Genomic DNA, 24,480 nt, shown 5'->3' with positions numbered 1-24,480 from the left:
TTTGTGGTTTTTTGTGTGTGTCGGAGCTGGGGGATATGAGCCAGGCTTGGACACCTCCCTGCGAGAGCATCCCAGAATTGTTCAGGTTGGAAAACCCCTCAAAGATCACCGAGTCCAACCTTGGCACTGCCAGGGCCACCACTGACCATGTCCCCAAGTGCCACATCCACACAGCTTTAAATCCCTCCAGGAATGGGGGCTCCACACTGCCCTGGGCACCTCCAGTGCCCGACAGCCCTTTCCATGAAGAAATTCCTCCTGATGTCCAACCTGCCCCTGCCCTGGCACTGTTTGAGGCACTTTCATCCTGGCCCTGGGAGCAGAGTTTACCAACTCCTATAAATAAAAAAACACTGCCCACGCAAATAAACCAAACCACTCCAAAACACCTGGGATTCTTTTTCTTCCCATCTCAATTTCCAGCACAAAGCGGGGGAGGTTACGGGATTTGAATACAACAGCCTCACAGCCGAGCCCACCTGCTCTGACACAGCAGCGTCTCCCTCAGAGCCGGATCCTGCCTGCCTCTGGATCTGCCTCTGCCCTGGGGCTGGAAGGGACCTTAAAGCTCAATCCCGTCCCGCCTCATCCTGGATGGATTTTGGGGGAACATCCCGGTGCTCAGAGCGGTGATTTTGGAAGCCCTGATCGAACCAAGCCCCCGCGCCCTGAGGGCGAAACCTCCCGGGGTGTGTGGAGTGACAGCGGCACCCGCAGGCCGCGGAGCCCGCCCCGTTTCCCGGGAAACGGGGAAGAAAAAGCAAACGCAATTAAATAAATAAACAAACGATAAATAAAATAAATAAAGCGGCGTTTGCTCCCCTCTGGCCGCGTCGCCGTGGCGACGCGGCTGTGCCCGGCACAAAGATGGCGGCGCTTGCATGGAAACGGCACGGGGGTGCGGCTGTGCCCGGCACAAAGATGGCGGCGGCGCTGCCGTGGCAAAAATTCACAGTTCTCAGGGGCTTAGGCCAAGCTCACCTGTAATGGGGAAGCAGGTGGGGCATGAGGCTGAGCCCTTCCCTGGAAGGGACCACGGCGCCACTGACCTGTGCTGAAGGGTGCCTTGGCTCAAAGTCACCTCTGCGCAGGCGCAGGTATCAAAACTCAGGTGCGTTCCCTGATGGAGCTGCTCGGCACCACGCTGCACCAGGCTGTGCCCGGCACAAAGATGGCGGCGCTGCCATCGGCACCCGGGCCTGGATGTGCCCGGCACGAAGATGGCGGCGCCTCCGTGGCAACACAGCCGGGCGCGCCTGTGCCCGGCACAAAGATGGCGGCGCCGCCCAGCGGTGACGCCCGGAAGCGCCGTCCCCTTCCCGTGCCCAAGATGGCGGCGCGGCCCGGGCCCGGTGCCGGTGCCGGTGTCGGTGCCGTGGCGGCGATGGCGACGCGCGGCGCCGAGGCCGAGGCGCTGTTCGAGGCGCACACGGCGGCCGAGCTGCGGGCGGTGGAGCGGCGGCTGCGCGCCGGCATCGAGCAGAAGCGGGAGGAGCTGCGGCAGATGGTGGGCGAGCGCTACCGGGACCTCATCGAGGCGGCCGACACCATCGCCGAGATGCGGCGGAGCGCCGAGCGCCTGCTGGGCGCCGTGCGGGGGCTGCAGCGCGGCGGCGCGGCCCGGCCCGGCCCCGCCGGCACGGTGAGGGGCGGCGGGCAGAGCCCCTCGTGGCCTCTTTCCCCCTTGGACCCATTCGTGTCCCCCCTCTCCATCTCCCTCCCGCTGTCGCCCCTTTCCCATCTTCTTCTCTTCCTCCCCATCCCTTCTTCTGTCCACTCATCGCCTGTTCCTGCCCCTCTTTTATCACTGTCTATTCCGTCATCCCTTCTCTCTGTCATCCCCTGTTCCTGCCCCTCTTTTATCCCCCATCCCCTCTTTTTCCCCATTCCTTCTCTCCGTTCATCCCCTGTTCCTGCCCCTCTTTTATCCCTTTCTATTCCCTCATCCCCTCTTTCTCCCCAACCCTTCTCCCCACTCATCCCCTATTCCTTCCCCTCTTTTATCCCCCATCTATTCCCCCATCCTTTCTCCCCACTCATCCCCTATTCCTGCCCCTTTTTTATCCCCCATCCCCTCTTTTTCCCCATCCCTGCTCTCCGTTCATCCCCTGTTCCTGCCCCTCTTTTATCCCTGTCTATTCCCCCATCCCCTCTTTCTCCCCATCCCTTCCTCCACTCATCCCCTATTCTTGCCCCTCTTTTATCCCCATCTATTCCCCCATCCCCTCTTTCTCTCCGCTCATCCCCTATTCCTGCCCCTCTTTTATCCCCCATCCCCTCTTTCTCCCCAACCCTTCTCCCCACTCATTCCCTATTCTTGCTCCTCTTTTATCCCTGTCTATTCCCCCATCCCTTCTCCCTGCTCATCCCCTGTTCCTGCCCCTCTTTTATCCCTGTCTATTCCCCCATACCCTCTTTCTCCCCATCCCTTCCCCCACTCATCCCCTATTCCTTCCCCTCTTTTATCCCCCATCTATTCCCCCATCCCTTCTCCCCACTCATCCCCTATTCCTGCCCCTCTTTTATCCCTGTCTATTCCCTCATCCCTTCCTCCACTCATCCCCTGTTTCTGCCCCTCTTTTATCCCCCATCTATTCCCCCATCCCTTCTCCCCACTCATCCCCTATTCCTGCCCCTTTTTTATCCCCCATCCCCTCTTTTTCCCCATCCCTTCTCTCCGTTCATCCCCTGTTCCTGCCCCTCTTTTATCCCTGTCTATTCCCTCATCCCTTCCTCCACTCATCCCCTGTTCCTGCCCCTCTTTTATCCCCGTGTATTCCCCCATCCCCTCGTTCTCCCCTGAGCCCCGTGTGCCCTCTCCAGGTTCGCCCAGCAGCTCAGCAGAGTTTTTACGCGGCGGCGGCGCAGCTGAAGCTGCTGCTGGAGGTCCCCGAGCGGGTCTGGGGGGCGGTGGAAGGGGGTCGCTACCTGCCCGCCGCCCGGCTCCACCTGCTCGGGGCTCACCTGCGCCGGCAGCTGCAGCTGGACGCCCCCCGAGCCCGCTGCAGCCCCATCCTCGCCCGCTTCCCCATCCTGCTGCGACAAGTGGCGGCCGCCAGCCACCTCAGGTGCGCCGGGCATGGGGCTGGGTGAGGTGGGAAGGGCTGGGTGAGGCCCTGGCACAGGTTACCTTGAGAAGTTTTGGCTGTCCCCATGCCTGGAAGTGTCCCAGTGCTCCATCCTGGAAGGTGGGTGAGACTCGGAGCGGCGTGGTTCAGGGGTTTGGAGCTGCCCCATCCTAAAGGTGCCTGGCAGCCCAAAGTGCTCCCTGGCAGTGGGGACTCGCTCAGACACGGCCCAGGGAAGGCAGCACAGAAATCAGCTGCAGCAAAGTGGGGGAATTCAGCTGCCCCAGAGGCAGCTGCACCTGCATCCCACAGGAAAGCCCAGGGCAGGACCCTGGGCTGGGGCAGGTGCCAAGCTGGGAGCACAGTGCCCCAGGAATGCCCTGGAAAGCTGGCAGGCAGGGAAAGAGGCACGTGAGGGGATACCCCATGGCCAGCAAGCACAGCCTGGCGGCTCCATCAGCTAACAGGACAGGGATTTAGGAAGATCCTTTCCAACCCAAACCATTCCACATTGAGCCTGGCACAAAAACCATCTCACCAGTCGTGTAATATCCAGATACGAGTGGCACAGCGTGGACAAGAGTCACTCTTTGGCAGCCACCACGCGAGCCCAGCTGAGCGTGTGGCTCGGGCAGTGACTCCCAGCTGCTTCCCTGTGGCAGATCCACCATCCTGCAGGAGAGCAAGGCCCTGCTGCGCTGCCCCACGGGCTCGGACCAGGCGGTGGCAGAAGCCCTGTGTGCCATCATGCTGCTGGAGGACAGCTCCCCACGCCAGGCCCTGGCTGACTTCCTGCTGGCCAGGAAACTGGCCATCCAGCAGCTGCTCAACCAGCCACACCACGGTCAGTGCCGCGGGGCTGCTGCTTGGGGAGCTCGGGGGGGAGCCTGCCCTTCGCCTCCTCCTGCCCCCGGGCAGTTCCCATAAATCTCCTGGTGGCAGGGACACTGCAAAAGTGCACAAAAATTCACAGTTCTCAGGGGCTTAGGCCAAGCCCACCTGTAATGGGGAAGCAGGTGGGGCATGAGGCTGAGTTCTTTGCCCTCCAGCCCTTCCCTGGAAGGGACCACGGCGCCACTGACCTGTGCTGAAGGGCTGCCTTGGCTCAAAGTCACCTCTCTGCAGGCGCAGGTATCAAAGCTCAGGTGTGTTCCCTGATGGAGCTGCTCGGCACCACGCTGTACCAGGCCCACGCTCTCTTCTACACTGTGCCCGAGGGGATGGCCCCGGAGCCAGCCCTGCCCTGTGGATTGCTCTTCTCCACCCTGGAGAGCAGCACGGGCCAGAACCCCGCAGGTGAGGCCTGCACCTGCCCAGGTGTGCAGGCGGGAGGGTGCCCCGTGCTGGGCTGATCCCTGGCTGTGATTGCAGGGAGAGGAGGGGTGCTGGAGGAGGATCTGAAGCTGAGCAGCTGGTTCAAGTACCTGCCTGAGTCCGTGGTGGAATTCCAGCCGGCCCTGCGGACCCTGGCGCACCCCATCAGCCAGGAGTACCTCAGGGAGACCCTGCAGCAGTGGATCAACATGTGAGTGGGACAGGGCAATCCCAGCCTGGCCGACTTCCTCCTCATCCCCTCGTCCTCCTCATCCTCCTCCCTGACAGAAGCAGCCAGAGGCAGCACAGCACACCCAGCAGCCGGGCACCCTGTGCCAGGGCCTCGCCCCCCTCACCGAGGTGAAACTTTGCCTGCAGGTGCAGTGATGACATCAGGACGGGGGTCAGGACCCTGCTGGTGTACGTGAAGAGCATGAAGGGGCTGGCAGGGATCCGTGATGCCGTGTGGGAGCTGCTCTCCAGCGAGTCCAGCAGCCACAATTGGGAGGCCGTGTGCCGGCGCCTGCTGGACAGGCCTGTGTCCTTCTGGGAGGAGCTGCTGCAGCAGCTCTTCCTGGACAGGCTGCAGGTGGGTGCTGCGCTGTGGGGAGCCTTGCTCTGCACCCCCAGCTCACAGTGCACTCAGGGTGTGTTTTAGTGGCACACTGAAATTGGTTTTTTCTCCTGGTTCCGTTGCAGACGCTGACCAAAGAAGGCTTCGACTCCATCTCCAGCAGCTCCAAGCAGCTGCTGGCTGTAGCCTTGCAGGAGCTGGAAGTGAAAGCTGGCAGCGGTGCCCTGAGCAAGCAGATCCAGCTGGAACACAACGTGGCCCTGTTCCTGTGGTCGGAGAGCCCCGGGGACCTGCCCGGGGACGCGGCGTGGGTCAGCGTGGGGCAGCGCGGGCCCTTCGCCAGGAGCGGGCTGGCCACGAAGGCGCAGGCGCTCACTCCGTGCGTGCAGAGCTTCTGCTCCACGCTGGACTCCAAGCTGAAGGCCAGGCTGGAGGATGTCCTGTCCTACCTCCCCGGGGACGACTCTGTCCCCAAGGAGCCCGCGGCGCCACCGCGCTCCGCCTTCGACCGCTTCGCCGACGCCGGCACCGTGCAGGGGCTGCTCCGCGACCGCTGCGTCGCCTGCGTCCGGCACCTCCTGGGCTGCGTCCAGGAGCAGCTCCAGAGTGCCCAGAGCCAGCTGGATCCCCCTGGGGACGCCAGGCTCAACGCCGTGCTCTTCATGGCCAGGCTGTGCCAGGCCCTGCCCCAGCTGTGCCCTCACCTGCAGCGCTGTGTGCTGGGCCAGGCGGGCGGCGCGGAGTCGGCGCCCAAGGAGCCGCGCTCTGCCAAGAAGCTGGGCAAGGGCAAAGCCCAGGAAGTGCCCCCCGAGCTGGCCAAGTGGCAGGAGGTGAAGGCAGAGCTCCTGCAGCAGAGCCTGGTGGCCTATCAGCTCTGGAGCTCGGCTGTCACCAAAGTAAGGAGCAGTTTCCCTCCTCAGAGATGGTTTTGGGGAGGGTTCCCTCGCTGGGGCTGCCCAGAGCTCCCTGTGCTGCTGGCCGGTCAGGGAGGGGTGGTTCCATGCCTTGGTGTCCCTGAGGTTCACTTCGGGAGGTGCAGGGGTGCAGCAGTCACAGGCAGGGTGGGCTGGCTGGCCTTGGCCCTGCTAGGAGTGTCCTTTCACTGTTGTGCTCCAGGGCCTGGTGCAGTGCTTCACCCACACGTTGCTGCTCGACACGGCTGGCTCTGTCCTGGCCACGGCCACCAACTGGGACGAGATCGAAATCCAGGAGGAAACCGAGTCTGGGAGCAGCGTGACGTCCAAGATCCGGCTGCCTGTGCAGGTATGAGGAGCAGCCTGTGGGAGCAGCCTGGCACTGCTGCCAGAACCACTCGCTGAGCTGCTGGGGAGGGTGTTTGGTGTCAGGAGCAGAGGACAGACACTCTCTGGTGCTCTTTGAGTTACTCACCTCGTGAGGACAGAGGTCAGAGGAAGGAAATAGGTCATTGTCACTGTTTATCTCTGTGTGAGCAAGGTTGGCCCAGATCCTGTAAAGCTGAGCCAGAGGAGCACTTAGGCCTGGTTTAAACACAGAGGTCCCAGGAGAGAGGTTCCATGGAAGTTGGATGCACTGAAGGACAGGGCTGCAACAGTGGGACTGTGGAATCCTAAGGGAACTGAGACGTGTGGCTTCCCAAGGGTGTGGTGGTGGCACAGGAAGGAAGTCACAGGGACAGAGCAGGTGACAGGGGGAGGAGGGCCAGGCCTGGAGTGAGTTCTGTGTTTGCAGAGCATGGGAGGGACTGGACAGGGAAATGCAGTGAGCCTTACCCAGTGAATTCTCTTATCTGAGGGGAAAAGCAGCTGGGTGGGAATTCAGGAGGCCCAGGAGATGAGGGAGGAACAGCCCCAGGGAGTGGGTGGGCAGAGCAGGGTCTGTGCTGACAGAAGATGCACCAGCAGTTCTCTTCTCACTCAGTGTCTGGTAGAGTCTTCTGGGAACTTTGGGAGGTGCTGTAACCCAAAATCTGGGGGTGTCAGTACCCCAGACCCTGTGAGATGCCTGAGCCAAGCTGAGGGGCAGAGCTTTGTGGCTGCTGAGGAAGTGGGACACTCCCAGCAGCCATCTGAAGGGATGTGGAAGGGAACGGAGTTTACAGAGCAACTGCAAATGAACTCTGTCCTCCCGCCCAGCCCTCGTGGCACGTGCAGTGCCTCCTGTTCAGCCTGTGCCAGGAGGTGAACAGGGTTGGGGGGCACACCCTGCCCAAGGTCACCCTGCAGGAGCTGCTGAGGAGCTGCATGGCAGAGGTGCTCGCTGCCTATGGGAAGCTGGTGGAGCAGAAGCAGGAGAAGGTACCTGGGTGTGGGATGGGAGCGTGCCTGGGAATGCAGGGACACATCCAGCTCCTGGAACAGAAAATGCCTGTCCTGACAGCTGGAAAAGGGGACACCCTTACACTCGCCCTGCCTCGCCCACAGCTGAAGCAGACACCAGATTTCACACTCTGGTTGTGCCTTGGGGTTGGTGTTGTCAAATGTTGCCCCTTGGGCAGCCTCCCCTGGGCCAGGAGGAGCCCCATTCCTGCCTGTCCCGTTTGCAGAGGCCGGACAGCTTCCCCCTGACCCAGAGCAGGGCTCTGCAGTTACTCTACGACCTGAGGTACCTCAGCATCATCCTGACAGCCAAGAGTGAGGACACAAAACCCAGCAGGATCAAGCAGGACTCCGGGTATGGCACATTCTGGGGTTCACATCATCCAGCAATGCTTTGGGGAGCCCCAAAACAGTGCAAGCTCCAAGCTCTGACACTGCTCAAACACTGAGCTCATCCTCAAAACACAGGAGGGGTGGGGTTCTGTGGCCAGGGGCTGGTCCCCCTCCTTGTGTCCATAGAATCCCCTCAGAGGGTGCCCCTGGACAGAGCAGTTGAGCTTCCAGCCGAGAGTTAAAGCCTTGGGGGTACCACGGGGAGCAGGTTCCTGCTGCTGGGGTTGTGTAAGAGCTGGAAACCCTTGGGGCAGCTGCTGTTCTGCTGAGTAATTCCCGTTGTGCTCAGTCACCCCAGACAGGAAATCCCTGGCTGCTTCAGAGCTGGCATCACCAGGATGTCAGCCCTGACAGGAGCCCTCTGCTCTGCCTGCAGGATTGAGAAGGTCATCGACTTCCTGGAGGGACACATCGATCCCTTCGACCTGGATGTGTTCACCCCACACCTGAACAGCAACCTGAACCGCCTGGTGCAGAGAACCTCGGTAGGGAGCAGGGAAACTGCAGAGTGCCTCCAGCAGGGCAGCTGGGCTGGCTTTAAACTGCTTAATGCCTCAAGATAAGCACTGGCACTTGCTTGGGAAGGGGAAGAATGTTCAGTGCCAGCTGAAGATAAGAGGAGCTGGCTGAGCAGGCTGCACAGCCCCGCGTGTGGGGCTGGCTGAACTTTATCTAACAGGATTCACCAGAGCCTGTGCAACACTAATGGGGTTAAGTAGTGCTGAAACAGGTCTGGGACTGAGCTGTGGGAATAATTAAACACCAGAGTTAAGAGGGGGAAGGGAGACACTTGGGTGTTCACACTCAGTGGTGATGGTGTGACAGTGGACTTAGCACGTGGTGTGGGGTCAGCTCTGCAGGAACCCCAAATCCAGGAAGCTCTGGTGCCTTCCAGCTTCTCTTCCCCAAATCCTGGTGCCTTCCAGCTTCTCTTCCCCAAATCCAAGCATCTCCTGCTGCCTTCCAGGTTCTCTTTGGCCTGCTGACTGGGACAGAGAACCAGTACACGAGCAGGGCCGGCGTGCTGAGCTCGCAGGAGCTCCACAACATCCTGCCCTTAGCATCCAGCCAGATCAGGTGAGGCACCCGGCTCTTCCAGGCATTCTGCTGCCTCTGGGAAGCTGCTCTGGAATCACTGCTTCCCACATTTCTTTCTTCCATTTCTTAAGGTTTGGACTTTTGCCACTGAGCATGTCGAGCTCACGGAAGAGCAAGTCCACTGCCAGGAGCACAGAAAGAGTCCAGGTTGGTGTTTGAACTGAGCTGTAAAAACAGGAATATTTTCCCAGTATTCACTGTCCCCCTGACACTGGAGGTTGTAGGCAAAGAAGAAAGTAGCCAAACATTATTTCACCTGATTTTTATTTGCAGTAAAATGAATCATTACGGCAGCACAGCAGGGGATGGGGTGGATTTCTCCAGGACCCTCCAAAACCCCACCCACCCTTTGCCCCTGTGGTTTTGGGGCCACTGCTCTGTGGCAGGCTGCAGAGGCAGTGGGGGTTTACATGGATGAGGGCAATGCATCAAAGACAACTCATTAAGGAGGGCTGCAAGAAAGGCTGAGGGACAGGAGCTAATGCTTGAACTCCTTTGCAGTGGGATGCTGCCCTGTAACCCCCGAGGAGGCCTGGCCAGGTACCCCAGCTGTGTGAGGAGTGTCCTGCTGCTCCCCTGGTGCTGAGCTGCAGCAGCCAATCTTTCTGTTGCTCCATTTCCCCCAGTTTAGAACAGCTGCTTAGATGGAGCTCTGTGTGCTGGGTGAGAGCCAAGGAACACCTCACTGCTGTGGGAAGCAGCAATTAATGTTTCCTTTACCTATTACCAACCCAATCTATCCGTGGTGGTCTTGGCAACTGGGACAAGTTGTTGAGTTGACAAGAGCCAAGACAAATAAAGGCCTGGTTTTACCAGTGTCACTTGAGATGATGTTCAATTTGCAACTCTCCTTCTCCATTTCTTGGAGCCCAGCAGAAGGGGTGTTTAAAAGCCCAGAACTTCCCAGCAAAGGTACTCCTTACCTCTCACAGCTCAGCTGGACTAGAGGAGTGTGCAGTGATGTCTGGCTCGTTCTGTCACTGCTGTGCTCAGCACACCCGTGTCCTGTGCTAGCCACACTTGCCAGCATCCCTGACAGACGCTTGCTCCTTCTTCAATGCTAAAACTCTTCTGGAGAGGTTAAAATCCACAGTTCTCCAAGAACAGCTCCTGCAAGGGCACCAGCTGTGCTCCTACCACGCTGTGCTCCCTTGCTCTGAGAGCAGCAGCCCCTGCCCTGCTGCTCAGAGGGTTTTGATGAGCGCTCAGGGGTTTTATCTGCCAAGTGCCTGTCGCTACCAGCAGCGAGGTGTGTGGCTGTCACTAACCCAGCAGTGACACCGCTCTGGGTGTCAGCACTCCACCCCCGTGTTGCTGAGGGGACAGAGGGAGCCCCGGGGGTGCTGTGAGAGTCAGAGTCACTTTTGTCTTCCCAAAGGGACCGGCTGCAGCTGCTGTGCTGCCCAGAGAGGACGAGGCGGCACGGCCGGGCTCCCTGTTCCGGCAGCTCATCACCGACGACGAGGACACGGTGGCACCGTCCCTCTTCAAGCTGGGCTGGCTCTCAGGCATGACCAAGTGAGGCAGCAACCAATAAAACTGCTCTGGGTGTTTGTCTTCACGGAGATCTCTCTGTCTGTCCCCTCGGTGACACCTCCGGGATTGTCAGTGCTTCCCATCCTCAGGCAGAGCAGGGCGTGTCACGGGAGCCAGGCACAGCTTGGATTGTCCTTGTCCCCTGGCTGCTGGAACAGAGGTGGAGCTGCTCTTTTGCCTCCTAGCCTTACATTGTTAAAGTCAAATTAAAGGAAAAAAAAAAAAAAAAAAAAAAAGCCAAAACAACCTACACACTAACAGAAAAGATTTCACAGCTGGAAAGGGGTGCTGGAGCAGGGTAGGACACTTGTGTCCTCCAGGCACCACCACCCTGCTCTGAGTGGCCCCTGCAGCACCTGCCCGACCTGTCCTGGCTCTAATTTCACATTTCCCTTCCAGTCCTGCAGCAGTGAAGCTCATGAGAGAAGACTCATCACCCTGAGCTGGGCTCACAGGCCTAAGGACCTGCACTCGCTGCTCCTATTCTCACTAACTCTGAATGCTCAAAAAATTATGTTGCCAAATCATTTTTTAACTAGTTTATTGAAATTAAAAAAAGACTTATAAAACTGAAGAGGAACGCTTAAGAGAACTTTACAGAAAGCAACAACTTGCTAACAAACAGATTAGGCAGTCGATTGGAATTGGACAGTTTGCAATCCTATAACACACATGTGGACTCCTCAGTCTCCTCTTGCCACATACTTTAGAACCACCCCAAAAAGAATCCTATAAAAATTGCTTCAAAGCCCCTTTTGCATTGCAATAGTGCAGCAAACCACAAGTAAACAATCTCCTGTTAACCTGTTATTTCAAATATAGACTGAAAAGGCAACAGGCAATTTTGTGCAATTCCATTTTAACAAACTTTGAAGTTGAAATATCAAATCTACACAGTGCTGTCCCTTCACAGAAGGCAGGGAGCTGCTGGGTCATCATGTAGGGAGGCGTCCCCGGCTCTGTAGGCTGTGGAAGTGGGCTTCCTTCAGGATCTGGTTGATGTGGAAGTAAGGACCTTGGCTTAGTGCAGACTGCTCATGGAAGGGCTGGGAGGAGACAGGGCTGGATCCTGCAATCCTGGGGTTGAGGCTGGACTCTGCTCTGTCGGGGCTGTTGATGCTGCTGCTGCTACAGCTGCTGCTGCTGCTGCTGCTCCCGCTGTCACTGCTGGAGGACTGGGACACACAGAGGGTGAACAGCAACATCAGACACTTCTTCCTCACCCCACAGAAGCAAGCCTTTAGGATAAATCCCTCCCTTCCACATTTCCAGCCCGATGGACTGAATAAATCCACCCTGGCACGGAGAGGTTGTTGTTGCCCACACCAGTGTCACAGAGCTGAAGGGACAAGCCTTCACCCGGGGTTCAGTGACCTCCAGGGTGTTGGATTTCAATCCTCCCCAGTTAAACCCTTCAGCTCTGCCCCCAACCCCACATTTGCACTAGTGAAGTTTGCTGGGGCGATCCGAGAATTGGAAAATAAAGAACATTCCCAGGAGCTGCGGTGTCAGTGCAGGCAGGGCAGGGTTGGCACTTCTGCTCTAGCAGAGGTTTGAGGGAAGCACCATGCAAAGCACTTTCCTACAAGGCAATCCTAAAGTGACATCTGAAGCATCCAAAGCAAGAGGCTGTGAGAAACAAATGCACACAACACCCGGTTTAAGTCTTTGAACACCCCATCAAGTACTCTTCTCCCAGTTAAGCACTCCATGGCAGCCTTAACTGGGAGTGTTCCATAGCAATTCCTCACCAATTTCCTTGACATGGCAGTGAAAGAGCAACAGGCACTGAGGAATTCCTCATGCAGGAAAAAAGAACTCAGCATTTGACTGGGATAAGAGGCCAGGGCTCATTTGCCAGCATTTAGGACAACCACATTTCATGGGAATGGCTGGAAGAGCATTTGCCATCATCATAAGGGATTCAAAGACGTAAAACACCATTTTAAGGGCTGCTAAGGAAAGGTTCCATTAGTTCCAGTTTTAGTTTGTGTGATCTGCTGGTCAGGACCTGCAAATATTTGGGTGAGTCAATCAGCAAGTGGCTACTCTGCCACCCCATAAATGATTCATAAAAGCAGACAGAGTAAGTGACAGCAGCTAAAAAAAAAAAAAAAGAAATCGATATTTTTGTAAGGATTAAGCCACAGAAGTCACAGCTTTGTGACCACATCAGAAGAGGACAAATTTCACTAAATCCTCAGGGATTTACCAGTCAGCACCACTTCCAGAAGGGCCTCACCTGGAGTAAATCGGGAATGGTGCAAACTGCACCCAGCAGCGTGTGCAGAGCACTGTGGATGTTTGGGTGGAACACAACCCTCCCCTCCCCCGGCCCTGATCCACCATCGATCCTGACCATCCAACCCTGACAAACCCCTTTGTTTCCCTAAGCACCACAAACGCTTCAGCTCTGTGGGGAGCACAGCAAGCCAAGCCAAGGGCCCCGGGGGGCTGCGAGGAGAGAGAAACACACAGCGGGGTCATTGCCAGGGGAGCACAGATGGAACCAGGGGAGCAACCAGCTCCTCCTTCCTACATCTTAGAGAGGGAGAGAGCCCCGGCAGGACAGGGAGGAGCTGCGGTGGAGCTGGGCAGAGCAGCACAAAGAGGCACACGGGATGCTGAGGGGGTCACGGCAGCCTCGGAGAGAAACCCACCGCACAGGACACTTTGTTTCCTTTTAGTCTGCGCTCCTTAGTGAGCTTCGTTACAGCCACCTTCTGCAAATCAAGGTAAAAATCCAAATGAGAACCTGGCCCCGCTTGCTGCTCCCGTTTCACGTCTCAACAAAGGCTTTCCAGCTGTTAGTAGTGATTATTTTGTGCATCTCAAAGCTGGCAGTGTGTCCTGGGACGTGCTTCTGACACCTCAGGCTGGTGACAGACGGGGTTTGTCGGACCCTCTTTATTTCCAGTTCTCTAAGGCAAAGATTCACTAGCACTGGCACCCCTTCATCATTGCCCACATCACATGGAACACCTACCGTGTCCCCAGGCTGTGGTGCACATTCTGTAACGCATTTGGACTACAATCAGACAAAAAAAGAACCCTTAAAGTCAGCGAGTCAGCAAGACAGGCATCAACAAAGCTTTACAGGGGCAAAGGAAAGCAGCCCAGTGATATTTAGGAATACTTTAGCTATCAAAAGGGCATCTTCAAGGTTTACTGAGCTCCTTAACCCTTAACATCACACTTTAAGTTTTAAAACAAACAAATGTCCTGTTAAATGTGCAGATCTGGGACAATCCCTCGGGACAGGAACTGGAGAAAGAGCCACTCAGCCCCTGCTGCTCTCAAGGTTTTCCAAGAGGAGTTTAACAAAGCCACGATCTGGTTTTAGCTAGAACTGAAGAGCAGCCCTTCCCTGGATAGTGGGGGACAAGAAATTTGATTTGGTCTCTGTCAAGAACCAGGTGGTGATTTAATCCTGGCCAGAACAAAGAGGAACTATGAGAAACTGGGGTTTGCAGAAGTTGTTCAGGAAGGAAAGGGTCAGCCAGAACACTCAGACTCGCTTCCTTCCCTGGAAAAACCAGAGCAAAGGGTTTGCATTGGTGACTCCCCAGGCTGCAGAGCACAGCTGGGAACCTCAGCATTCCCGAGAGTGGGATCCCCTTGGAGGATCCACTACAACTTCTCCTGCCTTCATGTGGGGACAAGCAATGCATTTCTAACCAAATACAGGGCAAACAACACAGCTGAGCTCCTGGAAAAGGGAGGACAGGCTGAACAGGAAGCAAAATTCCGTGGCAAAGGCTGTGCCTCGCTAATGTTTAACCCTGGCTGCAGCTCCAGCCCCGTGGCTGAGCCTGGCCATGGACTGAGCCCAGGCCAGAGGTTTGTCACCCTCAGGGTGGCTGTGCCCTGCGAGTGGCTTCTCCAGGAGCACCAGGAATGGCACATCCTCACAGCAAGTGGCCAAAAAGCAGCACTGATGGAGATTGAAGAGACTCTGTTTCCATCCTGTGAAAGTCAGAAGTCAGGGGTGCTGCCTGTCCTGGGTGAAAGGACAATCCAGAGGGAGAAAACAGCAAATCCGTTGGAATTGGATGTGATTTGGATGAGCAGTGGGACTCAAAGTCAGGGACTGAGGGATAACATCACAGAACAGCCCAGGTTTGAACTGCCACTAAGGAAAATCCTCCCTTCACCTCATTCTCCAGAGCAAAACGTGCAAGACAAAAAAAAAATGGGAAGAGATCCTGGCAAAAAACACTGCTTGATTGCCATCCTGAGGCTGTGCTCTCAAAGAGGCCTCGTTCTGCAAGAGGGAACAGTCAGTTTGAACCAAAACAGGCCAGAGGAATCAGGACTTTGGGTAATGTTTCACAAAAAGCAGGTGTGCGACGCCCGGCGATGAAAAGCGACTCTCACGTGCACTTGGAAGTCACAAATTGCTCCCACTCCCCCTTTCCCAGGCAATATCCCAAAACAAGTGGGGATTTTTAAGCAGCAAGAGGTGTCTTTGCACGCAGCAGTGTATCAGGAAGCTAAATCCAAGCCTTGCAAACTGGCTGAGACTTTCCAAGCGGCACCGATCGGAAGCACTCGTGCACAATGAGCACAAGGATTTCTCCCTTTGGCACAGGAAGTCCTTAACCAAATGTTGGAATAATACAGATTTAATCTCGTGGCTTGAATTTCTGGGCATGCTCAGTTGAGGGATCCGACAAGAAAACAAGCCAAAAAAACAAAAAAGAAAAAGCCCCATTCATCAGGGGAAAACATTGGGAATTCTGTTCCCCGGAGAACGGGGCCGTGCTGTTTGAGAAGCTGTGTCCACACTCCTGAGCAGTGAGAGCTCCTCCCTGCCTCACAGCAGGGTTTAAAGTGTTAAAACCAGATCTTACCAGGCAAGTGCATGCAAGAAGCAGAGTCTCTGTTAGGCTGAGCAGTGACCTTGCCCTGGGTCAGCCGTGCCCGTGCTGCTCCCTCGCAGGAAAGCAGGCCAGGGTTGATGTCACCCCTCCTGTGTGGCCACTGCCAGTCCTGCTTTTAGTGCCTCTGCCCAAACACCAGGTGTTTACACCACAAGCAAAGGTGCTTCTGCCACTCACCATCAGGGGGTTTTCCCGATATCCTTAATTTCATTAACTCCTACTTCAATCCCTTGTTCCACACTAAATCCGTCCTCCTCCCGCCTCAAGGCTGCTTTAGCCTTTAACTACTCTACACACACGGAGGGCTCTGACCTGTTGGACAAGTGATCAGTGTCAGACTGCAGCAAACCAGGGCTGCTGCTCCCCAGCACACCCCAAAATGCAAAGTGTCCCTCCTGAGAACACAGCAGCAGTTCTCATCCCAGAGGATTCCTTCGTGACGGACAGCAGCTCTTAAAGCATCCCCAGCAGTGTCCTGTCACATCACCTACTTGTCCAGGCTAAGAGAGAGCCTCCCTCACAACAGGAATGTAGAAATATCCATCTGAAACCATTTCCAGATTATAAAAGAGCTCCAAGTTACACAGCAACTAAATGTTCTCTGCGAAGCACAATTAACAGTTGAATAATTGAGTTAATTCTGTAATAATTCAGATTGTAATTGCTCATTACGATCTGCCTTCAAAGTGAGGAGGCTTTAAAAAACCAAGGATATTTCCAAAACCTTCAAAGAAATTCATTTCGTTAACTTCAGAGTAGGAGCCTCTGCTCTGTACCCTCTTTTCCATGAATATTTTACAACACAAGGAGGTTGCTCACAGTGAATTTTCAGGTGATTCACCCAGGTGACATCTCAGAAAACCTGGCAGCAGTTAGGAAATCAGCATTTTTTTTTTTTTTTTAAGAAATGAAATCTCAAATTGCACAGAGAGAACAGCTGTCTGGTGAGGGTATGAAAAAAATAGAGTTTATCCCACATCCAGCAAAGAAATCATGGAAAATGCGAGCAAAAAACAAGTTTTGAGTTTGTTTTAGCTGTGAACAAGACTTGCTTAAACTGAGCAGCTCCATCAGAGCATTTTCTTCCACATCAGATAAGGCCTGCCTGGAATGTGTTTTGTCTTTCTCCCAGAAATAATCACCTCAGTGTGGGGAAAGGCAAAGTTGATGGTCAGGCAGAGTGAGCACAGGGACACATCCCCCCTCAGCAGCCCCTCAGCTCTGGGCACAGCAAAACCAAAAAGCAGGAAATTATTTCCCTGGGTGCTGTGAGGCAGGATTTGATGTTTCTCCCCAGAAATATTCAGGCCAGGGATAAGCAGGCTGATTTCCAAACTGATTTCAATCTCCGATGTCACCGAGTCAAAGCTCACGACCTCAAACACAAAGCTATGAAATAAAAATGAAAAAAAATAATTGCACAGGACATTCCAACTGCATGGGTTGGCCTGGGAAGGTCTCACCTCAGTGTCCCACGAGTCCTGGAGGACAGTGCTCCTGCTGCTACGTTTGGTCTGGGGAACGTGGCCATCATCTTCGTTGCCATTCCTCCTCCTCTTCCTGCAGGGCAAAAGAAATTATAAACTCATTGATCTACCTTCTGCTTCGTCCTCTGAAGGCACCCAAAAAAGGCAGGGACACCTGAGAAGTTAGTGCAGGATGCCTCCAGCCCCCTGAGGTGCTGGGGGCTCCCATATTCCCCTTTTTAGCTGCAGCCTGAGGGCACAGAGAGAAGCATCTTGCTCCTCACAAGATGTTTCCTGCCAGTATAAGGGACGTGGATTAAAACCATCCTTCTAAACAAACTCATTTAACAACTGCCAGCCTTGCAGATGTAAAAATAATCCCTGGCTTCATAGTGACACCTGACAGGCTGGGGACAGCCCAGCCAATCTCCAATTATTCACCTGCTCACGCCACCTCACAATGACTCGTTAGTCTCTCCACTCTGACGGTGTTTGGAGTTGAGTCACGTCCCAAAACAATCACATTTCCCACGTGGAAATAAGGTTCTGTCAGGACACACCTCGTGGAAAACAAACTCTTCCCTGTTTTCTGATGTGTTTGACACCTTGCACTGTCTGGCATGGTGGGTACAAGTTTTACCCTAATTTTAATCCAAATCTTTGCAGGCATCGAGGCCGAGCAGAGTTTGGAGGAGGATAATGGGGTGGGGGCGGTGCTCATGTTCCCAAATTCGAGGAGATAAAGGGAAGACCTCAAAGACCAGGCTGGACAGGACCTGGAACAGCCCGGCACAGTGGGAGGCGTCCCTGCCCGTGGCAGGGGGTGGCACTGGATGAGACTGAAGGTCACTTCCAACCCGAGCCACTGCGTGATTCCGTGACACCAACACAGCAGCTGCTCCCCAGCAGCATCCCAGAATTCCTACACCGACATCAAACGATTCCTCCCCGCCCTACAAACACGACAAGTCACAGCCAGGATCTCAGCAGCCTCCAAAAAAAAACACGCCATGGAGCTGTTTTGGTGCGCCTAAAATTAATCCGTGCTCGAATGAGTCAAAACAGACTGGAGGGAGGTATTTATAACTGGCTCCTTTCTGTGCAGCAGCCTCAGCTGCCGGGGTTTGGCCCACGCCTACAGCCCGGAGCTGCCTCCCTGCTCCTGGGATCGCAGGCACCGAGCGCTGTCCGTCTGTCCGGGAACACCGGGGAAAGGATGTTCCTCCCTTCCCCCCACCTCTGGAGCCTTCCTTTCCTCAACAGTGACCTCGACAGCTCGGACGGGGCTCGGGGCTACCCTGGGCTTGTGGAAGGTGTCCCGTGCCCGTGGCAGGGACGGGATTTACGGTCCCTTCCACCGCATTCCCTGAGTGCGCCATCCCCCGCTGCCTCCCAGCTCCCACCCGCCCCGCCATCCCCCTGCTCCTGAAACATCCTCCCCCAGCCCGCCGAGAATCTCCCCCGAACCCTGCGCATCCCCCACGTCCCTTCGCCCTGCGGAGCGCCCGCAGCCCGGGGGGCCGCTCTCCCCTTCCCTTCCCCACCGTCCCCGCGCGGCCGAGCCCCCTCTCCCCTCAGCCCGGCCCCCTCCTTCCCCCCCCTTCAGGCCGCGCTGCCCTCGCCCACCTCTGTCTCGCTCCCCGCTCGCTCGGCAGCGGCTGCCGGCAGCTCATGGCGGGCGGAGGGGCCGGAGGCGGCGGGGAGGCCGCGGTGCGGGGCGGAGGCCGCGGTGCGGGGCGGAGGCCGCGGTGCGGGGCGGAGGCCGCGGTGAGGGGCGGCAGCGCGGCCCGGCCCTGCCCGGCCCCGACCGCCGCTTCCGCCGCCGCCGCCTCGCCCCCGTGACGTCACGGCGCGCGGCGGCGGCTGCGCCGTTGTGACGTCGCGGCGCACGCCGCGAGCGGCGGCGTTGTGACGTCACCCGGAGGGAAGCACCGGCGGTGATGGCGGCGGCCGGGCCGGAGCTGTGCCCGCACTGCCGGCGGCCCTTCAAGCGGCTCCGCGCGCACCTCCCGCACTGCAAGGCCGCGCCGGCAGCACCGCGAGCGAGCCCCCAGCCCTCCGCCGTCACCGGCGGCGGCCCGGCGCCGAGCCCAGCCCCGGCTGCCCGCCCGGCCCCCGGGAGCGGCTCCCGCGCCGTGCGGGACGTGGCCCGGAGCCTGGATCTGCACCCCGAGGAGGTGGAGGACGTGCCCAAGAAGCTGCAGAAAGGGGTGAAGGTGGTGATCGAGAAGCACCGAGCCCGGGTGGTCAGGGAGAAGGAGCCGCGGAGCGGGGCGGGAGCGGCGCGGGGCCGCGGGGAAGGGACGGAGCCCGGCCCCGCTCCCGCCCCGCAGCGCCGCAAAACTGCCCCGAAATCCAAGGGCAAGGAGACTCGGAGCCGGGGAGCCGTGGGGAACGGGACGGGGAGCTCCGAGGGAGAAAAGAGCGGTTTAAAGGCAGCAAAGACACTTCAAGAGCCCGCTGAGAGCAGAGACAGCCCCGGTGACCTCGTCCGGCGGGAGGGAAGAGACAAAACCAGGGCAGGAGGGCAGCGGGTGCACCTGGAAGTTGGGGCGGGATCTGAACCCCCCGCGGGCGCTTGGCATCCCGGGATCCTCCATCCGTCACCGGCGGAGGCGCTCGGAGGTGGCGGCCAGGGGACATCCAGAAAGGAGCTCAGCCTGCAGGGGCCGCGGGCCGGCGGCGAGCGAGTGCCCGAGCCCCTCCCGAGCCTGGCTCTGCTCCACACTCTGCCCAAAACCCAGCCCACCTCCTCACGGCAGGCCCCTGGCAGCAGCGCCAGGGCCGGCGCCACGGGCTTGGAGTGGTTTCCAGACTTGTATCCTGATTGGGAAGGGCTGAGGATTTTTCCAGGGAAGCGTTTCCACGAGGATGTGAGGATCGCGGCGGAGACGCCCAAGGGTGGTTTGGCACGGGGGCAGCAAGGTAACGAAAATCTCCGTGCTGGGATGGCAGCTGGAATGGGAGAGGAGGGGTAGGGAATGCTGGGCTTGCCCAGGGAAGGATCCAGGAGAATCCAAGGAGGTTTAACTGCGCCTCCTCCAGCCTGCAAAGTCAATGGGCGATGTGGTTATGGAGTCTTGGGCTGATGCAGCCCAAACTTTGTGGGAGAGGCGATTCCCGGTCCCTTTCCAAGCCCAAATTCCACATCCCATCCCAGCTCCCTGCTCCCCTGGCAGCACAGAGCCCGCGCTGTGAGCGCCTGTCACCCTGCAGGTCCCCTCTGGGAGAGGCCCCTGATGGAGGTGAGGCTGGGCGAGCTGCACACCTGGATCAGCACCTGCAACTTCTCTCCCCAGGGGCTGCTGGCAGCAGTGCAGAGAGGTGAGAATTCCTGGCTTTTGGGGCAGGTCCGTCCCCACCTCCCTGATTTACTTTGCTGGGCCAGCCTGGATCTTTACAAAGCACAAGTCATGGAGTGATGGAAGGGTCTGGGAAGGACCACAAAGACATCCCCACTGTCCCAGCTGGCTCCAAACTCCATCCAGCCTGGCCTTGGGCACTGCCAGGGATCCAGGGGCAGCCACAGCTGCTCTGGGCACCCTGTGCCAGGGCCTGCCCTCCCTTACAAGGAACAATTCCTTCCCATCCATCATCCCAACATCTCGTCTATCCCTGGGATAAACAGATATCCCCAACATTTTAGCTCTGTGAAGTTGCAGGGAAGCAGTGAATTCCCAACAGCAGCCCATGATTTATCCCTCTCCTTTCTCTCCCAACAGCCTGGAGCAGTTATTGTGCCAAATACATCCACGTGAAGCAGGGGGGACCTGCTGGAATCTCCATGCTCCTGGCTGGGTACTGCCTGCTCAGCTATGGCTGGAACTATCAGCACCTCAGTAAGATTTCCTATTTCAGGAGTTCTTCCTTCTGCAGCACTTGGAAAGCCTGTTTAACATTCCTGTTAATTAAAGCTCTGGAATAATTGAAATAATTAAATTACTCAAACACTCCCCATTTAAGACTTAACACCAGAGCTCAGAGAGCAGGATTCTCTAGGTGGGCAGAGGAATTTGGTGAATAAAAGTGCTGATAGCAGTTGCTGACTCACAGCTTCTCCCTGGAGAGCACCGGGATTGTCAGGAGCACTTTGGAAAGCCCACACAGGGCAGAGGGAGGAGATGTTCCAACAAGGAGCTGCGTTTCCTGACAGCTGACAAGGGATCTGCTGGTGTTTGGGTGGTTCCCCCTGGCAGCACACAAACACAGAAGCTGCAGTCGGGCTCCTCAGCCCAGCTGGAGCCCCCAGACAGATCCCTGTGCTGACACTGGAATGATTTTCTCCCTGTTCTTCCAGAGCGGCACCGCTGGCGAAAATACCACTGAAGGAGCTGGAGCAGCACCCAGGGAACAGCCACAGCTCCTGGGGAGGCAGCAGAGCACCCAGGACCAGGATCCCAGCAGGAATTCCCAGCAGCAGGGGCCTGGCTGGGGCTGGAGCTGAGGAGGAGCCCCTTTGCAGGTCAGCTTGTGTAGCAGAGAGGTGACAGCCTGTGGCCACCCCTCCTGGTCAGGCAGCTTTTAGTAGTGAAATGAGAAAGCATTAGAGGCACCCTGAGAGATCTGTGGGGGCAGGAGAGCTCCTGGAGGCTGCAGAGTCCCAGATCCCTTGTTTGGGACAGCACCGTGTCCTGAGCTGTCATTAGAGATTTGACAATTCTGCTGTAGCTGTGTGGACTTCAACCCCAAGAATCATTCCCTTTAAATTCAGAGCTCTGCCTGGCCCGACCCAGTTTGTACTCACCCCTTGTACTGGTGGGACTGGCCAGGACCTGTGTGGAGGCACTGGAGCAGCAGCTCAGACCACAGCACCCTAATTCTGGGGAAGAAAAATCCGTGGGCTGAACTGTTGTGCCCAAAGGGCAAACTCGTGCCTGCAGCAGGCAGACCAGGACAGCCAGCAGTGCTAGTTGGAGCCTGCCATTCCCAGACATGTCTGGGAAAGGGTTGCTCACATTGCAGGCATGAAGGACAAAAAAAAAAACAAACCCGAGAATTAAAAGTCTGAGCTCTTTATTCTGCAGAGTGCAGTAGTGCTGTGACAGAGGTGTTGCACCAAAAAGTCTCTCACCAGCAATAAAAACCTGTGTGGATTCTCCTTTCCTGCTAGGGTTGTGATCTGAAACGTGGTGCTTCGTGCCCCCTCCCCAAGGGATGAACACATCCTCACCCCCGTGCCCATTCCTGCACCCCTCCAAACCTTGGGAATGCTGCTGCTGCCCCGGCCTGCCCGCAGCCAGCAGTGCCAGGGGGAGCAGCCAGCTGTGGCAAGTCCCGATTTTCATTGCATGAAGTGATTTCTGTGCTGCCTGTGCCAGCTGTGAGCTGGTGCTGGGCAGACCCTGCTGGCTTTCCTAGCCCAGGGGCCGCCCCCGGTGCCGTGTCCGTGGTGTCCCGTGGTGTCCTCCTCCTCCCCTGAGCCGTGTGGCAGCCCTGGAGTCACTTTCCCAGCAGCATTTCCAGTGGAGTCCTCCCTCTCTGGCTGGCACAGGGACTGGCTGATCCGCTCTGGGGGCACAGGGAATGGGTTTGTGCTGGATCAGCCCCTGCCACGTCCCCACACGTTCGTTTTGACCCCGTTTGCAAAGGAATGGGATCATGGGAACAGCACCAACAGTTCCAGCTACACCAAACCTATGGATTTGTTGTTCCCAGGGTTCTCACCACTGAAATCCCTTCCCCTGCTGGTTCCCACCCCAGCTCCAAGGGGACAGGGCCAAATAGCACAAGGAAAAGACACATTTCCAGTCAAAGAGGCTGTTTTGGGAGCACTCTGGGAATCCCCCACAGCACCTGCTGCCCCTCACCCTCCCTCCAAGGTGAGACCGCTGCTCCCAGCCCTCCCATTCCCCAAAATCTCTCACCTTGGAGCAGGTGCCTCCTTCCAGCAGGCTCTGGGGGCAGCCACTGGTGTCCCACAGATGAGCTGCCAGGTGCTGGGTGCCACGTGGAGGTGGCTCCTTGGGTGGCACGTGCTCACCTCCCCTCTCCTCTGCAGCAGCCAGACCCCGCTGTACCAGCCCCCATGGACATCCAGCTTCCTGGGGGAAAGGGGGCAGGAGGGGGCAGTTGGCAGCTGCTGCCCCACAGGAGCTGGGGGCAGCTGGGGCATCACCCCCGTGGGCACAGGGACAACAGCTTCACCTTGGATGGGTCTGTGCTGCTCGTCATCAGCCCGGCCTTGAGGCTGGAGGGGACACAGAGGACAGGCAGTTACTGCCTGGGGTGCCCCCAGACCCTCCTGAGGCCCCCACAGCCCCTCAGGGATGTTCTGGAGCTGGTACAGGCACCTCCGTGGGGACCAGGGCTGTCCCCTGCCCACCCACCGCTGTCCCTGCTGCCAGCAGCACAGCTTGGGTGTGGGGCTCGGTTAATTCCGACCCTTTGTGCCCTTGTCCCTGACCCTGCAAGGGCCACAGCCACCTCAGAGAGGGCATTTCCCCCCAAATAACCACATTCCAAGCCCCCCCCCCCAGTACATACTGAACGAATTTGCACTTGGGTCCCTCCGGGCAGAAGCCCACCAGGTAGTTGGCACACATCACCCTCCTCGTGTGCTTGTACTTGCACAGGGGACCTGCCAGGCAGAGGGGACACTCACAGGGACTCGCCAGCACCCCGGCACGGTGGGAGCTCTGCTCTCCCTGCAGCCCCGAGCCCAAATCCCCACCGGGCCGTGGGCACCGGCCCCATCCCCGCTGGGCACCCCCTGCCCCGCTCACCGTGCCGGCAGAAGCCACGGTCGTACCAGGGACAGCCCACGGTGCTGGCGGTGGCACCGACGTGCAGGAAGGGACAGTCCTTGTTGCTGCACTCACCTGCGGGAGCAAGGCGTGGGACATTCGGGACAGCGCTCACTCGCAGCGGGAATCGCTCCAGGATGGGCTGGGTGAAGGGAATTGGGGTGCCCTGGGAAGGGCCAGGTTTGGCTGGGGGTGGGGACAGTGACCCCGGCTGCGCGACAGTGACAGTGGCACTTCTTCCCGCAGTCAGGAGGTGGCATCAGCCGCTCGCTCGAGGCCAGCCCCGAGGGATGAGAGAGGGGTGGGAAGAGGCTCCCTGGGATGCCCAGCCCCGCACCTACCGAACTTGGAGTAGAAATAGCACTCGGGCATCCTGGTGGCATCGTAGTCGTGCAGGAAGTCGCAGCCCTCGCCCCTCCTGCAGAGCCCTCGCAGCCAATGCTTGCACACCGCGGGCTTGGCCCCGCCGTGCCGGGGGTGGCCCTGCACACCTGGGACAGCCCTGTCACTGCCAGCCTGTCCCCACTGCCCCAGCCCTGCCTCAACCACAGCCCCGGGGGTGGCCCTGCACACCTGGGACAGCCCTGTCACTGCCAGCCTGTCCCCACTGCCCCAGCCCTGCCTCAACCACAGCCCCGGGGGTGGCCCTGCACACCTGGGACAGCCCTGTCACTGCCAGCCTGTCCCCACTGCCCCAGCCCAGGGGTGGGGACGGCTTCACCTTCTACCCCCAATCCTGGGATTTCAAGGACATTGGGGACCCTGGCAGCTCCCCAACAGCTTTGCATCCCTGAGGGAGCAATGCCCGGAGCCAGGACAAAAACCACCCAGGTGTTGCAGGAGGGCAGCAAGAGGAGAAGCCCAAAAGCTCCTGCAGCACTGCCACCCTCCAAAAATGCCACAGTCCTGTCCCAAACTTACTGTCCATCCCCGGGAAGGGCAGGGGCTGAGCTCTGAGCCCCTCCACATCAGCCTCCGAGTCAAACCTGATCTTCTCCACGCCAGCCACCAGCTCCTGCATCATCCCTGCTGCGGGAAGAGCCCGCTCCAGCCCGGCAGGGGAAGGGGAAGAGGCAAGGGAAGAGGCAGGGGCGCTCCCCAAGAGAAA

The 24,480-nt window shown here is 57.8% G+C and overlaps 5 protein-coding genes across 13 annotated transcripts in view; 2 read left to right on the top strand and 3 right to left on the bottom strand.

Moving 5' to 3' along the window:
- The window catches only part of SLC39A11 (solute carrier family 39 member 11), a 92,132-nt gene extending 90,996 nt beyond the window's left edge, over positions 1-1,136 (bottom strand). For 2 of the 3 annotated variants that reach the window (XM_053960454.1, XM_053960456.1), the window contains exon 1: positions 1,050-1,136. The gene's annotated coding sequence lies outside the window, so the exon portion shown is untranslated. Of the gene's footprint in view, positions 1-981 lie in introns of all 3 variants that reach the window. The other variant, XM_053960455.1, reaches the window with a different exon arrangement.
- On the top strand, positions 1,124-10,305 carry COG1 (component of oligomeric golgi complex 1). 3 transcript variants are annotated; one of them, XM_053960447.1, is made up of 15 exons: positions 1,124-1,642; positions 2,824-3,068; positions 3,731-3,912; positions 4,194-4,364; positions 4,440-4,593; positions 4,761-4,971; positions 5,082-5,852; positions 6,073-6,219; positions 7,071-7,232; positions 7,481-7,608; positions 8,023-8,131; positions 8,614-8,723; positions 8,816-8,891; positions 9,246-9,284; positions 10,123-10,305. In XM_053960447.1, the coding sequence occupies exons 1-14, from the start codon at positions 1,124-1,126 to the stop codon at positions 9,261-9,263; spliced, it is 3,003 nt and encodes a 1,000-aa protein (XP_053816422.1). In that variant the 3' UTR covers positions 9,264-9,284; positions 10,123-10,305. The 3 variants fall into 3 exon arrangements, with proteins under 3 accessions (XP_053816422.1, XP_053816421.1, XP_053816423.1); XM_053960446.1 differs by lacking the exon at positions 9,246-9,284; XM_053960448.1 differs by lacking the exons at positions 7,071-7,232; positions 9,246-9,284.
- Positions 10,306-10,804: 499 nt separating this feature from the next.
- On the bottom strand, positions 10,805-18,382 carry FAM104A (family with sequence similarity 104 member A). 2 transcript variants are annotated; one of them, XM_053960458.1, is made up of 4 exons: positions 18,256-18,382; positions 16,627-16,723; positions 12,941-13,003; positions 10,805-11,455 (listed from the first exon to the last, which is right to left on the bottom strand). In XM_053960458.1, exons 1-4 carry the CDS (start codon positions 18,300-18,302, stop codon positions 11,216-11,218), a joined length of 447 nt encoding a protein of 148 aa, XP_053816433.1. In that variant the 5' UTR covers positions 18,303-18,382; the 3' UTR covers positions 10,805-11,215. The 2 variants fall into 2 exon arrangements, with proteins under 2 accessions (XP_053816433.1, XP_053816434.1); XM_053960459.1 differs by lacking the exon at positions 12,941-13,003.
- Positions 18,383-18,550: 168 nt separating this feature from the next.
- C19H17orf80 (chromosome 19 C17orf80 homolog) lies at positions 18,551-21,740 on the top strand. 4 transcript variants are annotated; one of them, XM_053960449.1, is made up of 4 exons: positions 18,551-19,554; positions 19,846-19,953; positions 20,352-20,468; positions 20,927-21,740. In XM_053960449.1, the coding sequence occupies exons 1-4, from the start codon at positions 18,570-18,572 to the stop codon at positions 20,953-20,955; spliced, it is 1,239 nt and encodes a 412-aa protein (XP_053816424.1). In that variant the 5' UTR covers positions 18,551-18,569; the 3' UTR covers positions 20,956-21,740. The 4 variants fall into 4 exon arrangements, with proteins under 4 accessions (XP_053816424.1, XP_053816425.1, XP_053816426.1 ...); XM_053960450.1 differs by lacking the exon at positions 19,846-19,953; XM_053960451.1 differs by lacking the exon at positions 20,352-20,468.
- A 1,000-nt stretch (positions 21,741-22,740) lies between these two features.
- Positions 22,741-24,460, bottom strand: CPSF4L (cleavage and polyadenylation specific factor 4 like). Its single transcript, XM_053960729.1, has 5 exons — positions 24,272-24,460; positions 23,714-23,880; positions 23,352-23,447; positions 23,113-23,206; positions 22,741-22,816 (listed from the first exon to the last, which is right to left on the bottom strand). Exons 1-5 carry the CDS (start codon positions 24,394-24,396, stop codon positions 22,741-22,743), a joined length of 558 nt encoding a protein of 185 aa, XP_053816704.1. The 5' UTR covers positions 24,397-24,460.
- Between the last annotated feature and the right edge of the window lie 20 nt (positions 24,461-24,480).

The sequence above is a fragment of the Vidua chalybeata genome, chromosome 19 (genome assembly GCF_026979565.1).
Source record: "Vidua chalybeata isolate OUT-0048 chromosome 19, bVidCha1 merged haplotype, whole genome shotgun sequence".
Lineage (NCBI taxonomy): Eukaryota > Metazoa > Chordata > Aves > Passeriformes > Viduidae > Vidua > Vidua chalybeata.
This window is presented reverse-complemented; position numbering and strand designations above follow the sequence as displayed.

Bases quoted from the DNA above. Each gene is read 5' to 3' on its own strand.
- C19H17orf80 (XM_053960449.1), top strand. From the start codon at position 18,570: ATGGCGGCGGCCGGGCCGGAGCTGTGCCCGCACTGCCGGCGGCCCTTC. The intron at 19,555-19,845 runs GTAACGAAAATC...GTCACCCTGCAG, and splicing joins TTTGGCACGGGGGCAGCAAG to GTCCCCTCTGGGAGAGGCCC. The intron at 19,954-20,351 runs GTGAGAATTCCT...CTCTCCCAACAG, and splicing joins GCTGGCAGCAGTGCAGAGAG to CCTGGAGCAGTTATTGTGCC.
- COG1 (XM_053960446.1), top strand. From the start codon at position 1,124: ATGGAGCTGCTCGGCACCACGCTGCACCAGGCTGTGCCCGGCACAAAG. The intron at 7,609-8,022 runs GTATGGCACATT...CTCTGCCTGCAG, and splicing joins AGGATCAAGCAGGACTCCGG to GATTGAGAAGGTCATCGACT. The intron at 8,892-10,122 runs GTTGGTGTTTGA...GTCTTCCCAAAG, and splicing joins GGAGCACAGAAAGAGTCCAG to GGACCGGCTGCAGCTGCTGT.
- FAM104A (XM_053960458.1), bottom strand. From the start codon at position 18,302: ATGAGCTGCCGGCAGCCGCTGCCGAGCGAGCGGGGAGCGAGACAGAG. The intron at 13,004-16,626 runs GTGAGACCTTCC...CTTGATTTGCAG, and splicing joins AGGACTCGTGGGACACTGAG to AAGGTGGCTGTAACGAAGCT. The intron at 11,456-12,940 runs GTGGGTTTCTCT...TGTGTGTCCCAG, and splicing joins GAAACAAAGTGTCCTGTGCG to TCCTCCAGCAGTGACAGCGG.
- CPSF4L (XM_053960729.1), bottom strand. From the start codon at position 24,396: ATGATGCAGGAGCTGGTGGCTGGCGTGGAGAAGATCAGGTTTGACTCG. The intron at 23,207-23,351 runs GTGAGCGGGGCA...TCTGCCTGGCAG, and splicing joins CCGTGGCTTCTGCCGGCACG to GTCCCCTGTGCAAGTACAAG. The intron at 22,817-23,112 runs GTATGTACTGGG...TGTCCCCTCCAG, and splicing joins CCCAAGTGCAAATTCGTTCA to CCTCAAGGCCGGGCTGATGA.